The following is a 16,300-nucleotide window of genomic DNA, read 5'->3' as shown; positions in this document are numbered from 1 at the left end:
TGAGGAACGCCGAGCAACAGTGAAGCAGCACCGTGCCCGATGCATTTTCTAGAGAGCTCGAATTTGGAAAAGTGCTCAACTTAATACCAATGACAAATGCCAGCAGCGTTATCCTTCCTTGAATCTTAATCCTCAATGATGCTGGTGAGAGTGTCAAATATCTCTTCTTCAATTGTAGATATTCTCGTGACATCAGGGAGCATTTATACTAGGTTTGTGCTGATTTTCCCTCCTCTTTGACTGGGCTATTATCAAAACTTATCCAGTTGGAATATATCACCAAAAGAAACACCATCCTGGACCATTTGATGGACATAACTTTGGTGTTTTTGGTTATGAAATGATCATACTTTCCATAATGACGGAAAATCTGCGCTTCAATCGTGGGAGAATATTTTATACCTTGGTGCTCAATGGTTTTCCAAGTCATCTCTCTTTTGTACCTTTGATAATGCTATTATCGCTCTCAATTAGAAAGCTTTTCTCTAGCCTTTCAATACATGTATTCATGAACTACTGATTTCTTCTCCAGCTCGGCATCCTTTCTGTACTGTTCCTTTTTATATATAATATGGTTTTGATTTTTGGAGATATGATGAGGATACTAAGAGTATGTCAACCAAATTGAGATGTCTGGGTACGTCCACCGATCCCATCTACATCTCATATTTATTTTTTTTAAAAAAAACATAATATATCTAACTATAAAGTTCATATGAACAGAGACTCCAAGTAGAATCTGACTTATAACCAAAATACAAGTCTTAATAACAAAAAGGTTCACAAGCATGTACAACTTGTCCTTTTATTTTTGTTTAATGCATGGAAGGATTTAGATCTACCCTTGTTCAGCCTTGTGCAGGGCCATCATTTTTTAGCAACGATGCCATGAATTCATTCAAAACCTGCCACGTACTCAATTCATTAGTCGCTTCTAACCATAAAAGACTATCGTTTATGATCTTTTATCCAATTATTTTAACGAAAAATCTTAAGTTTTTAAACATTTAGGTCTCGTTTTGTAACTATTTTTGTTTTTTATTTTTATTTTTTTGAAAATTAAGCTTATATCATCCATATTTCTTATCATAATTTGCATCTTTCTTAAGTATAATAGTTAAATTCTTAGCCAATTTTCAAAAACAAAAACAACTATTTCAAAGTTACTTTTTTTACTTTTCAATTTCTTTCTTGGTTTTTTAAACTATTGTTAGAAAGTAGATAACAAATGAAGAAATTTAGAGATGGAAGTAGTGTTCATAGGCTTAATTTTGAAAAATAAAAACGAAAAACGAAATAATTATCAAACGGGATGTTAGTTATGAAATTCATAAAATATTCATTTCTTAAATCAAGTGTTTGATGTCATAACATATTCAAAGTTATCTAGAAATGAAAAACCATATGATGTTACTTAATTATTAAGTTGAAAATATATTCCTATTTCTAAATCAATCAAATAGATAAATTTACTTATGAATAAATAATATATGCATTTAAAATATGGGTATCCAGGGTCTTGGTAATTATTTCATTTTTTTATTTTTTTATTTTTAAAAATTAAATCTATAGACATTATTCCTACCTCCAAATTTTTTTCTCTTACTATCTACTTTTTACTAATGGTTTAAAAAATCGAACCAAAATTTAAAAACTAAAAAATCAACTTTTAAAAACTTGCTTTTGCTTTTGGAATTTAGTTAATAATTACATTATACTTAAGAAATATGTAAATCATTGTATGAAATGAAAAGGAAATAGGTTAAATTTTCAAAAACCAAAAACAAAAAACGAAATAATTACTAAACGGGGCCTAAAAAGTAACTTTTAAAAATTTATTTTTGTTTTTGGATTTTGGCTAAAAATTCAACCATTGTACTTAAAGAAAGATACAAATTATTGTAAAATATTGAGAGGAAACAAGCTTAATTTTCAAAAACTACAAACTAATAAACGAAATGATTATTAAACGAGACCTTACTCCTTACTCATTAATATTATCATTGGAAAGGAATGAAATTTCAGAGTTTTGGATAAGACTTTCAAAATTTCAACATAATAAACCATAAAAGAAAATGAAAAAAATCAAATTAAGTTGCTCTTCTTATAATATGATTTAGTGACAATAATAATGAAAGTAACCAATTAAGAAGCTTGCCTGTTCATCTATGGAGAAAGGATCAGTTGTTGGAATTACTTCATCTGCTGTGGACATGTTGTAATTAAACTGGGGGCTTTGGTCTTTCATGAAACCTCCACTAATAGGTTGCTGCAAATAATCAATCTCAAGATTTAATAATAATTATTACTTAAACACATATTTAATCCTACATATATATTTGTATTATATAGTCCTCTCATATGTTATATTATAAAGAAAGCATAGGCAATTAATTATTCAGATTTCATCACTTACTTGATTAGGGGTTGAATTTTGAACATAATTTTGCAAAGGAAAACAAAGAAGAAAATTAAGAAACCAAAATCCCCTTGGCCACCATCCTGACTTTGCAGATGAAACAAACCAATTGCACAATTATACATTGTGTACGATCAATTTTAAAATCAGGGATTTGATATTCTCCCACCATCGATATATATATCACTAATTTTCCTTCAATCTCAATTTAATTATAAGATCATATGCATGAAAAATGAGACAGGAAAAAATTATTTGAGAAATCTATTCAAGCATTCAATTTTCATTAATCTCACATATCTAATCTGGTTAGGTTATAATATTATTTATTTTTATGTGGGCCCAAAAATTACAATTCTAAGCTTTTTAGTTTATTTATAACTTAACCAAAAAAAAAAAAAAATCATGAACAAACTTTTTTTTCAACTTACATTTTTCCAAAGAACGATAGTAATCAAACCACATATTTTCAAAATGAAAATACGTGTTTTTTTTTTTTTTTTTTTTTTTTTAACTATATTTGAGGTGGAAGAACCAAATTTTGAATATAAAAGTTGAAAGCACGAGTTTTATGTCAGTTGAAACTAGACTCATTTGGACAAAAATATATTTTAATATCTCGAATACACAAATACTAAAATATTTTTTTATGTAGTGTCTAAAAAGGTAACTAGTAAAATTACAAGAAATTTGTTACTCAATAAAATATAAAATATCTCTTACCAAATTAAGTCTCTTCATTAAGAATCACCTTTCTAACAAACAATTCACCCCAATTCTTTTTTTTTCTTTTTTCTTTCTTTGGTAAAACACGCTATTTACCTTAATTTTGAAAATACATCTTGAAATTACGCCAACAAAAGCACAAAAGAGTTTAACATGAAATGGAATAGCTAAAGAGGGAAGGTTTGACTCCTCTTAACATACCTTATTATCAAGAGCATGACTTGAATGCCTCACTGTGATTTGAGAATCCCCACCAAGTTTGACATCATTATTATTACACATAAACCCCGAATTGTAACTGTTATGATCACCTCCAAATCCAATACCATATGGACCAAATTGACCATTTCCATCAAATCCATTTGAAGGAATCCCCATCTGAGCCATTGAAATCCCCCCGCCGATCCCGACCGGGAACCCATCGTATCCATTATTGGTAGAGAAGCTTGAACAACCTAGATAAGAATGATCCTCAGGGAGATCCAAATTTGGGAACTGAGCTCCAGGAAAGTTGAAAGCTTGAGCATTGTAATTTTGGTTCATCATTGATAATGGACAACCGGCAAAGTTCGTAATGAAACTTGCCGGGTGCCCTAGACCGTAGTAGGGCGAGAGGTATGCCTCGAAACTCGACGGTTTGGGCTTGGACTGACGGTCACCAATGTTAGGGTTTAATGAACTTTGATGGATTGGAAAAGGAGGGATACTATTAGGGTTTTGAGAAGAATTGAGATTGGAGTTTGTTTTTTGTTGGATTTTTTGTAACAAGAATGAAGCATGTTGGGAGAGGAATTTTGACCATAGCATTTCTTCAGCTGTCTTGTTTGGTGTAATCATGCATCTCTCTGAAACTTTTCTAAGGAAAATTCTATATTTCTGCTTTAAAACAATTAAAACACATAGCTTAAAGCATATAATGTGAAGAAATCAATAGAACATAAAGATGGGATTATTTAATTAAGTTTAATTAAATTCAGAATCTCTCTTCTAGTTGACTGTCAGATTTTTCTTCCCAAATTAAGAGATTAGGTTTTATGAATTTCCCATATTTGCAACATTTTAAAAAAAACTTGACTTATTAGGAAGAAAAACAGCTTTCTCCCTTCATGCATTTTAGACTATCTTAACATATCAAACATCATCAAATTAAGATTTGCATGGATGAGCAATTCTACTTGTATAATTTAGATTTTTTTCCTATTAAACCTAAAATAAAATTACAAGTTTAATTTCTAAACTTCAAATTGTGTATCTTTTAGTCTTTGAATATTAAAAAGTTTCTAACGTTCGTCACTATTTTTTTTTTTATGGTGTCTACTTGTAATTAAGCCTTCTAAATATTTAGTGATTGGAGACATTTCTCTAATTTCTACTCTATATTTTCCTATCCATCAATGAAGTGCCTCTTGAGTTATGTTTTTCAAGAAAAAGAAACCATTAATATTATTTTTAAAAAATTATGGATATAAATAGCTTAGCTAAGATTCCAAATTATGTAAAGAAAATAAAATTAAATCCATAAAATTAAACAATTTAACACATTATATGAATTTAGAATGATAATAAGAAAGAAAAACCTGCAAATGACTAGCAACATTTTCCCTCGTCAAACTAGGCACATTCATGACTTCAAGAATTTTCTTGGGAACAGCTCCTGCACATTTACCAAGTTAAATTAGACAATTACATATATATAAACCCTATTGTATATTTCAGCATGGTTTTGAAATGGTGAAAAATTGTTTTTGTCATATTTAAGATCATTCACAAACGAATATATCTTTGATCGTGATACAAAATGAGTTTAATGTTTTATTTTACACTCTAAATTAAATTGAATTTTCATATCATCAACATTTTGAAAGATCAAAGAGAATAAAATAATGTTATGCATAGTGAGATGGGATGTTCTTACTGTCCAAACCAATGAAATGAACAGCTTGCAAGAATCTATATTGAAGGAAATCTGTCCAAACCACCTTTGCCTTTTTTTTAGTAGAGTTCACTTCCTTTTTACCATTTGCTTTCTCTTGATTCCCTTTTGAACTCTTCTTTATCTTCCTTTCTGATATTACTTCATTTGAAGCCGAGACCGAGTGTGTTTCGAATGCTTGAGATTCGACTCTGCCATCGCTTCGAGTCTCTTCAATAATCAAGCTAGGGTTTGGCTCACTTCTTGATTTGGTGGGTATAGCAAATTGCCAAATGTTTGTTAGGTCATTTTGAGAGAAGGGTTTCACTAAGTAGAGTACAACTCCTTCTTGTATCGCCCTATACATGACGCTTTCTCGATTATCGGTCGAAATCACTGCTTTTTCAAATTTGATATTTGGGTGAATCATTAAAAGAAATGTTCATTGAAAATTTAGGTTAATTGAGAATATAATCTTATAAACTATTTCATTCTTAAAGTTGTGAGAAAAAAAAATTCAAATTGACTTACTGATAACAGGAAGCTTGAATTCATCATTGACTCTCTTTGTTAACTCAAAACCATCCATCTTTGACATATAGAGAGCTGTGACAATGAGATCAAAAGATTGTTTTCCGGCCCGAAGGGTGTATAAAGCACAAATCGGGTCGGTAAACAAACCAACTGAAATTTAAAAAATGAAAATTTATTAGAACTAAATAATTCTATATATAATCAGAATATCATTGAATTAATCCAAATGATGCCTTCAAGATTAAAGTAATCTATTGAGGTGTATATATACTAGGGAAAAAAAGACATAGTAAGATTTGGGAATGTGAAGAAAAAATAGTTTATAAATAAATATATCAACATGGAAATGGGGAAATGTAATTGAAGATGTATATTTTCTATATATAAAAAATAAAACACTGATAAATATTATATAATAAATATGTGTTATGGTTATTTCAAAGAGAAAAATTAACTTAATTAAATGCTTGCTAAAAATTGGAAAAAAAGGAATATTATATACATGGTAGCCTGCAATGAGAAAACAATTCCAAATGTAATTGTGAAACCAACTTCATCATCATCTTCATATATATAATAACACTATTTTTTTTTAAAAAAAAAAAATGCATGTTTGAAAGTTAACTTTTAAATCAATTTTCAATCCTAAATTTAAATGGCTATATTTTCTAAAGTGATTTTCTAGCTAGGGTTTGATCAATTATACTTAAAATGCACAAAATTGTATCTATGAAGGAATGGATTTGGGGGAAAAACTTTAAATGAGTAAATTACTCAAAAAAAGGAACTTTGTAGTGTCTTATGATGTAAAGAGATCTAGGAGTTGGATTTCATCCAATCTAAGCAATAATTTTTTCTCCAAAAAGAGATATTTTATTTTTATTAGCTCATCTTTAGATTATAATCACATCGATACTCACACGTGTTTACAATATGTATCGAAAAAGGATAAAAAAAAAAAAAATTTATTTAGAAGATACCGACAAAGATATATCGTTTTAATGATTATCCAAACATAACGTGAGAAAAAGATTTGAAGGTACCAACCCGAGATTCTTGGTTTAGTACACTCAAAATCAATAAAGAAAGCTATAAACAAAGAGAATTAGAGATCAACCCAAATTCTCTCTCTTCTTTCTAAGATTGAAACATTTTTTTCTTATCAAGAAAAAAACATGACAAGACATAAAATAAAAACACAAACAAGAAGAGGAATTTTAAACCTAGTATTTGTTTTTTATTTTATTTATTTTTTTTTTTTTACCTTGATAATTCAAAGCTTTGAGCAAATTTGAGAGAACAGCAAGAGAAATAGCATCATCATCAACAACCATAACATGAATTGTGACAGGAGGAAATGCAATAATGTTATTGGAAGCTTCAACTTGTTGCTGACAATCCATGGTTGTGTTCTCTAGAGATCAGAGCTTTTCTGAAAAACCTATAATGTTCTTTTTTGTTTTTGGGAAAATTCCTTTGAGTTTCAGTTTCTGAACAAGATAAATAGATCAGAGCACAAAGGAAGGGAGACTAAAAGAGAGAGAAAGTGAAAGAGAGTGAAAATAGAAATTAAAAATAAATTAAAAAGAAAAACAAATTTGAACCATTTTGAAAAATGGTAATAAATTGTGGCAAAATCTAGATTAAAAAAATGAAATTGAATGCAAATTAACAAAGCTTTAAGAGGTTCCTAAATTGTTAATCTAAATGTATATGATCTTTCATCACTAAATAAATTAAATTAATCCATTCAATTTTTCATATCTCTTGGGAAAATATGTGTATTACAGATTTTATTTATAAATTTAAAATGATTATTGAACTTCATTATCTTGTTCCTTTTTTAGGATAAATATATATTACTATTGTACAATTATATTAAATTGAAGATAACATTTTTATTTTTTGTTCATGCTATTTCCAATCCCACTGTTTTGGTATAATTTCTTTACATTTTAATGAGCATAATTGTATTACTACCTTGACAACTCTGAATTTAGTGTCTAAAATGCAAGTCTTACCATCTTTATATCATGACAATTTTTATGGGAAAATAAGTATTAAAAGAGGTGTATTTTAAACTCAAATTAATAAATAAATATTAAAAAAAAAATGAAGTTATACCAATCTAATGACTTTCTTTCAGCTATAGTAGAGAATTGAGTGACCTAACAATGGATATGAAAATATTATAATTTATAATATATAATATCATTTTGTTCCCTTCCATCTAATTAGCTATTTTTTTTTAGTATAAATTTTCTCTCGAAAACTTCTGTTATCAAATCCTTGTGATGATTAATTAGACAATGAGCAATAAAATATATGGTTAAATTAAAATTTTACTTCTGAAGAAAGTTAAAATTTAGTCCCATTTAAAAATTAGAATTTATCTTTACAAAGTTTGATTAGTTGAAATTTTAATTTCTAAAATCATAGGACTAAATGTGTAATTTAATTTAAAAGAAAATAAAACCTTTGATCTATATAGGACATGGATAAAAACACATGGGTTTCTTATTTCCTTTTCAGAAAGAGATGCAATGTGGATCAATAGATGTCTCAGAATACCTCAACTAGGTTAACACATTGGTAGCGTTCTTATCATGTCTACTAATTGATCTTGTTTCTCAAACATTCTTCTTTTACAATTATCTTTTAACTAAATTCATGAATTACGAGTTAAATTGAAAGGTCATTTTGAATCCACAAATAAAATAAAGTTATTTTACGAATCCAACAATTAAGAAAAAAAAAAGGTAATATTTAGGTCTCCTCTCTTGTTTTTTTTTTTTTTTTTTTTCTTTTCTTCTTCTTCTTCTTTTTTATTTTATTTTATTTTTATTTTTGAAGGTTAAGAACTAAGTTTAGAGAAAAAAAGAATTGATCTCTTGGATTTTCTTGTTTTTGGATTTTCACAATGTCATCAATGATCAAACACACTTTCATTAATAGGTAAGCAATGATGAAATAAAAAAAAGAAAACTAGGGGCTATTTTGATTGACTTTCTAAGTGTAAAAAAGTAATTTTAAATACTTACAAATCAATTCAAACAAACCCTAAAAGTGGTATAAACAATTTAACTTCTTCTTGAAACAAAAAAAAAAAAAAAAAATTAACAATAAGAATAACAGTTAATACTAAACAAGGTGCTTAACAAACTTTATCAAACATTTAAATTTTGGTGTATACACATACTAACATGAACACATCAAATAACATAAAAGAAAAACACACGCATATTCTTTTTTCTTAAAAAAAATATTATGAAAATTTATTTAATCGGTAACCTTAGCAAAATTAAACTAATTAAAACATTCTTATCGATTTTAAATTTTAGATACGGACCTCTAATCTATTGGTCGATAATATGTGTCCTGACTAACTAAACTATGTTTAAGTCCGTGAAACCTTTCTTCCCACTACTCTTAAACCAAGAAGAAATCAATGTGCCATGGAATCAAATTTAAATTTTTTTTTTTTTTTTAAAAAAAAAAGGTTATATGAGAGTTAGTGTAATGTTAAATCCAACGAGCAACCATAAATGAATGTTATAAGCGTTATGAAAAGATGATCTCACTATTCTTACAAAGAAACAACCATTGCTCTGCACCACAGCCTCAGTAAAAGCTACTTGTGCTTCATGCAAATAGCCAGTTTGGACAAAGACAAGATTTTACAACCAGACAAAGACTTTCTCATTTGCTAATACCAAGAAAATTACATATAATTAAGCTAAGGTTTTAGACCAAAAAAGATAAAACCTACGGTTGTAAATAAGCCAGAAATTAATTATAGAAAAATTAGAGGGTTGAAAAAGAAAGAGTGATTAAAGTTAGGATTCCCTCCCATTTGTCTTAATATAGTAATAATTATGACATAATAAACAAGCAAAATAGAGAAATTAGCTCTCTTTCCTTGGTTGGAATGCCTTGAATTTATTATCTCACACTCTAAATGACCAAGCACGGATTTTGCTGATATTCTCTTCTACTAATAAAATTACTTTTTTCTTTGTCCGTGCACGTAGCTAACATCCCATTAATAAAATGTGTAAATCTCCGTATCGATTTCTTCTTATGATTTATTCTTTACGGGTTGATTTCGTTTATTTCAGAACACTTTTTTTTTTCTTTTATGAGAAAGTGATAAGAGAGAAAAAATTGTTTGTAGTTGGAAATTAATCTGTGGTCTTGTTTTCTTTTTTCTTTTCTTCCATGCAATGGTTGAGATGATTTCAATGTCGTTTTGTGTCTTTGAGTTGAGAAAATTGCGTTTGAAGTGACACAGATTCCACTGGCGTTCATGTTGATCGAAAGATATGCGTTTTATCTTTGATTGGAAGGTTCAAGAGAATTAGACTGAGAGAATGAGACAAACATTTTACCCTAAAATAAGAGAATATTTTTTGAAACTGACTTAGGGATTCACAATATTACGTTTAGTCTCACACACCAGCTCAAAATGAGAACATCGTGATACAACCTCAGTGTTAGAGTGTCAATTTAATAATATTAAATTTATTCTTAATCACATCTAACAATTTAAATTGATTTTGAGTCAATTGGTGATTTGACATGATATCATAGTAAAATATCCTAATAAGTTTGAACCCTTATTATGAAGTCATTCCCCTCCTAATTAAATATTGAATTTCACTTATCGGGTCTTCAACAAATTTTCAAGCTTACAAGTGAGAGAATGTAACCATAACATATCAATTGGGATTCGGCACAACGATCTTTTTATTAGTCTAACAATATGTGAGATTGAAGATACAGATCTTTTAACATTTTGATTGAGCAAGGTCTATTTGAGGAGAGAATTGTTTGGGAGTGACTAGCACCCGTTATCTCATTATGATCAATGATTAGGCTATGTTTACCGATTCATAATGAAAATTGGTATAATCGGAATGAAATTCTATCGGTATGTCAATCTTAATGGATTACAAGCGCAAATATAATTGGATTTATTTTTATCACATTTAATGAGAATTATGAATTTATCACATTTATTGTTACAATTATCATTATTGTTATTATTTAAAGTCAAACGGTAATAATAACATAACCGTAACAATAATTGTGACATTTTCATACTTTTCATATTGTAATAGTAACAATATCGATACCAACTAGTAGATCCCATCTAATTTTAGAATCCAATCAGGTTGATCAACCTTTTACACCTCAATTGGATTGCATTATCTGATTATAGACTTGAAAGTGGACCCCACATTTCATTACAATTATGTAACACATGTAACAACAAAAAATGTAATCAAATGGAGTAACTTTTCGAACTATCATAATGAAATTGGTATCGCTCGATAAATGTGGCCTAAGCTGATCTAGAGAAGCTTATGAAGGATTTTAACCTTGTTGAAATTTACATTGCTAATTATCACTTGTTTACGTGATTAAATGTCATATTTGAACTCTCCTCACCATGGGAAGATTTTGCGGGGTAAAAGCGTAAAATTTAGAAGTTTTTTAGGGTTGAAGAATGTTAGAATGAATTGCATCGAAGTTTTTTGTGGTTATGAACATTCCAAAATGGTTTTCTCTTCAAAACCTACATAAATAAGAAAATTTTCTCCAAAAATTAAAAAAATGTTGCCCTCATAAAAGAAAACAAGAATTACAAGAAGCTTCAAAAGAAAAAAACAATATACATTTCATATATAAAAAATCTGAATATTTGAATTTTCTATAAAATAAACCAGGGTATATTTGATAAGTGCATAAATAAAGACAATAATACAATATAACGTCTTATATACCGAACAATATATATGCGATATATATTTATAATTTTATTATATACGTAAACATGCAAAAAAAAAAAAAAAAAAAAAAGAAATAATGATACGTGTAGTGTATATTTGCACTTTTCTATAGATCTCAATCGAAAGATGATTGACTTTCATCGAGGAATAAATTAAACAGAATCTCCAAAATGAAGAAGACGTTAGTTTGAAATATTCCCCATTGAATGAATATCAACCAAAATTAATAAATAACAAAAACAAAGTTAAAATTTAAAAATGATGTTAATAAGGAAACAATTTAATATTTTAAAAATTTATAATGAGAGATAATGTAATTAATGATATTTTTTAAAAATTTTATTATATAATTAATCGTAAATTCATAAATGATATATTCTTTTTCATTTTGATCTCTTAGAAATTAGAAGATGAGAGATAATCTATCAAAAGGTTAAAATGTCCCGGGATGTTACTAAAATCTGGAGTTATGAAATGTTAGGAAATTCTTGGTTATTTATGAAATATTAATTATGTAATAGATTAATTCCCAAAATTTTATTTTCTAAAAAGAAGAATTCAATAATGTCCTAATAAAGTAGGAAATCGATTCATTTTGTAGTTTTGGACCCAACTGAGCTTCTCTTTTTTCCTTTTCTAGCCAACTTTTCATTTTTCATCTATTATTTTAATGCACTTTTAGGATTAAAGAATGCAGGGACCAATCATGTGATAGCAATAAGACACCTCAGCAGCATCTCACCACATCATCAGTCCAACAAAGCAGTGGAGAACATTTAAAAGGAAAAGGAAAAGTTATTTAACCAATCAGTCCATCCATTCCTTCGAGCCAGTGATCATGTGACACGTAGGAGGCTGCGTAATTATATTGATATTTCTTATTCTTTTATTATCAAGTGTATAGCAAAAAACTCTAAGCGTAATATTCTAATCCCATATAAAAAGGGCTGCCTTCTGTACAAAAGATATATAGAAAATATAAAAGGATTTTGGCTGCTGCACCTCGATTTCTTCTTCTTCTCTATATTCAAACTTGGTATCAGAGCCTCACTAATGGCCAACACCGCTCGATCAATCAATGGGATCGAGTCTACAAAGTGCAGCACACCACCCCTAAATCAACTTCTAAACCAAATTACCAGCATCAAGCTTGAGAGGGGCAACTTCATGCTTTGGAAGACATTGGCTCTTCTGATCCTTCGAGGATATCGACTAGAAGGTCATCTATCAGGTACGCAAATTTTCCCTCCCATGTTTGTTTCTCTCCCAACAGAAGGAGCATCGGTTCACGAAGCACCAGCCGTGTCACTGATCCTTCGGGCAGTTCTTCCAGATCCACAGATGAGCAATCGCTGAATCCACTCTATGAAGCATGGGTTACAGCAGATCAATTGTTACTTGGTTGGCTTTACAATTCCATGGCACCAGAGGTAGCAGTCCAACTAATGGGATTCGAGAATGCCAAGTCATTGTGGGATGCCATCCATTCTCTGTTTGGTGTCCAATCAAGAGCCGAAGAGGTTACCTCCGACGGGTATTCCAGCAAACGTGAAAGGGAAACTCATCTATGTCTGAATACCTTAAGCTGGTGAAGCTCCATTCTGACAATTTAGCTCAAGCGGGCAGTCCGATAACCTCTCGAAACTTAATTTCACAAGTTCTACTTGGTTTAGATGAAGAGTATAATCCTGTAGTAGTGTCATTCAAAGTATGCCTGATATATCCTGGTTGGATATGCAATCAGAGCTATTATCGTTTGAAAAGCGACTTGAGCATAAAATTCTGCAAAAACATTTGCTAGTTCTATAGGAAATCCTTCTATAAATGTGATGTTTGGCAGGGGTAGTGGTCAGTCCAAGTCCAGCATTCATGGTGCTAGTCAAGGCAGTGTGAAATTTCAGCAAATCAATTCTAAACCAAACTACTCCAACAATGGCAGTGGTACTCGAGGCAGAGGCAGGGGCCGAGGAAATTGCCCAACATGCCAAGTATGCTCCAAATATGGACATTCAACGGATGTATGTTACCAGAGGTTCAATCGTGAATTTGTGCCTCATACCAGTCAGCCTAAGGGTCCTGGACAGTAGCACCATTAATCCACCAACAGCAACAATCCCGCCCTCATGACTTCATACTCGACCAATCCTTTCCTTGCAACACTTGAAAATCCAAATGATGTCAACTGGTATGCAGATAGTGGTTCTACAAACCATGTAACAGCTGACCCCACACACATTGCCAATCCATCTGAATACACAGGTAATAATCTAGTGACAGTTGGTAATGGTGAACAGTTAAGTATAACTGCTGTAGGAAATTCAAGTCTAAAATCAGGACAGTACGTACTTAGTTTAGAAGATGCCTTTTATGTACCATCAATTGCAAAAAAATTAGTAAGCATCTCTAAACTAACCAAAGACAATAACATTTTTGTGGAATTTCATGGTTCTTGATGCTGGATAAAGAACAAATGTACAGGCAATACTCTAGTGAAAGGAACGCTTAAAGATGGTCTCTATCAACTTGGGGAGATGACAATTCAACCGCTTGACGTTTCAAGACCTAGAAGATCATAAGATACCAGATCATTGGACAAAAATAATGACTCCAAAGTTCTTCAGCTGTCAAACATCAATGTTAATGTTGTTGGGTCGACTGATCTGTGGCACAAAAGATTAGGTCATCCCTCCCCAAAAATTTTGAAAAGTATACTACAACAGTGTAACCAATCTGTCAAACTTAATGAAAAGAAGTTGTTTTGTGATTCATGTCAACTGAGCAAGTCCCATTCTCTTCCCTTTCCTTTGTCTGATTCTAGAGCTAAGCACAAGTTTGAACTCATCCACTCTGATGTTTAGGGACCAGCCCCATTACAGTCTACAGCTGGTTTTAGATACTATATAGCATTTTTAGATGACTACAGTCGCTTTCTATGGACTTACCCACTTAAACAAAAATCAGATGCACTGGCAACCTTCAATCACTTTATTCAGACAGTTAAAATTCAATTTGATACTACAATAAAGGTGTTTCATTCAGACAATGGTACTGAGTTTACAAAAATACATCAGTTATATGCTTCCCTTGGCATTGCAAGCAGGTATTCTTGCCCTTATACTTCAACTAAGAATGGAAGAGTGGAAAGGAAACATAGATACTTGGTTGAAATGGGACTTACCCTACTTCCTCAAGCCTCCATGCCGTATCAATATTGGTGGGATGCGTTTACAACTACTAACATTTTAATAAATGGTTTTCCCACCCCTTTGTTGCAAGGTCATTCACGAACAAAAATATTATTCAACCGGGTACTTGATATCACCAAGCTGCGAACATTTGGCTGTGCTTGTTTTCCATGCATCAGACCGTATCAGCAACATAAATTTCAGTATACCTCTGAGAAGTGTGTGTATCTAGGCCCAAGCATACTTCACAAAGGCTATCGGTGCCTATCCAAGTCAAGTAAAGTGTACATCTTCGGAATGTTGTGTTTAATGAGACTGAATTTCCTTTTTCTATTGGCTTTCAGGTAAATTCTGCTTCTTCACATATCAAAACAGCTTTACCAACTATTCACATTTCACCTTCTAGCTTCCCTGATTTACTATAAACAACCTCTACCATCAAACCCAGCTCAAATGTGCCTTTCACTGCTCCAAATCAACCTATTTCACCAAACTCTACACATAATCCCTCTTGTCAAGCCACAACTTCCACTAGTATACCAAATACCCCACAACCAGACAGTTCTATACCTTCTCCTTCCCACAATACTCCCTCTGTACAGCCAATACATCAACTTCTATAAGAATTGCTCCTACTCAGACAGAGCAAACCACTCAAGTCCAAACATCATAGCCCACCCCGTGACCAATACTTATCCACAGCAACCAGCCCCTATCCACCCAACATATCTAATGATTACTCGAGCAAAAGCTGGAATTTTTAAGCCTAAAATACTACTTACAACCAAGACTGATTAGACAACTATCGAGCCAACACGAGTCACAGAAGCACTTAAAACACTTCAGTGGAGGGTTGTTATGGATGCTGAATACAAGGCACTTGTTCAAAAACAGACATGGCAACTAGTACCACCTTCTGCTTCTTACAATGTTTTGGGACATAAGTGGATATTCAGATTGAAAAAACATCCTGATGGTTCCATTGATAGATACAAAGCTCGGTTGGTTGCAAACGGTTTTCATCAGCATCAAGGAATTGATTTCTTTGAAACGTTCAGTCCGGTTGTTAAGGCATCCACAATCAGAGTAGTATTCAGTATAGTAGTGTTAAGAGGATGAGAGATTCACCAACTTGATTTCAACAACGCCTTTCTAAATTGCAATCTCCAAGAAGAAGTCTACAAGAAACAACCAAGTGGGTATGTTAATGATAATCATCCAAACTATGTGTGTAGGTTAAACAAAGCCATATATGGCTTAAAACAGGCCCCTTGGTCGTGGAGCAACACGCTTGGCAGTGCATTAGTTGAGTGGAGATTCACAGCTTCCAAGGCCGACAACTCTCTATATATCCTTCACACAAGTGAAACAACCATTTTTCTACTCATATATGTTGATGATCTGATAATTACAGGAAATAATACTCAAGTTGTATCTCGCCTCATTCAACTGTTTGACAGTTGCTTTGCATTAAAAGATCTAGGTCGTTTAACATACTTCTTGGGAATCCAGGTGCACTATCTACAATCTGGGTTCATACTCAATCAAGCAAAGTATGTGGAAGACTTATTACATAAACTTGAACTCACAGATCTCAAGCCTGTCACTTCACCGTGCCTAGTAGGTAAACATCTGTCTGTCAATGATGGTCAACTGCTATCTGATCCATTTCTGTTTAGGAGTACTATAGGTGCACTTCAATACTTGACAAACACTAGACCCGATATAGCTT

General features: G+C 31.2%; 1 protein-coding gene across 2 annotated transcripts; it reads right to left on the bottom strand.

Moving 5' to 3' along the window:
- Positions 1-640: 640 nt before the first annotated feature.
- Positions 641-7,072, bottom strand: LOC150032250 (uncharacterized). 2 transcript variants are annotated; one of them, XM_090308679.1, is made up of 7 exons: positions 6,856-7,072; positions 5,589-5,741; positions 5,061-5,453; positions 4,723-4,799; positions 3,347-4,021; positions 2,159-2,269; positions 641-905 (listed from the first exon to the last, which is right to left on the bottom strand). In XM_090308679.1, the coding sequence occupies exons 1-7, from the start codon at positions 6,992-6,994 to the stop codon at positions 849-851; spliced, it is 1,605 nt and encodes a 534-aa protein (XP_090164805.1). In that variant the 5' UTR covers positions 6,995-7,072; the 3' UTR covers positions 641-848. The 2 variants fall into 2 exon arrangements, with proteins under 2 accessions (XP_090164805.1, XP_090164806.1); XM_090308680.1 differs by lacking the exon at positions 5,061-5,453.
- Positions 7,073-16,300: the final 9,228 nt, after the last annotated feature.

The sequence above is a fragment of the Benincasa hispida genome, chromosome 12 (assembly GCF_027475165.1).
Source record: "Benincasa hispida cultivar pf3 chromosome 12, pf3_genome.v1.1, whole genome shotgun sequence".
NCBI lineage: Eukaryota > Viridiplantae > Streptophyta > Magnoliopsida > Cucurbitales > Cucurbitaceae > Benincasa > Benincasa hispida.
The sequence above is the reverse complement of the archived record's forward strand: the minus strand, read 5'-3'. Positions and strand labels throughout refer to the sequence as shown.

Coding starts and splice junctions, on each gene's coding strand:
- LOC150032250 (XM_090308679.1), bottom strand. CDS start 6,994: ATGGATTGTCAGCAACAAGTTGAAGCTTCCAATAACATTATTGCATTT. Junction 5,742..6,855: donor CAAAGCTTTGAATTATCAAG/GTAAAAAAAAAA, acceptor TTTAAATTTCAG/TTGGTTTGTTTACCGACCCG. Junction 5,454..5,588: donor ATTCAAGCTTCCTGTTATCA/GTAAGTCAATTT, acceptor TTGAAAAAGCAG/TGATTTCGACCGATAATCGA.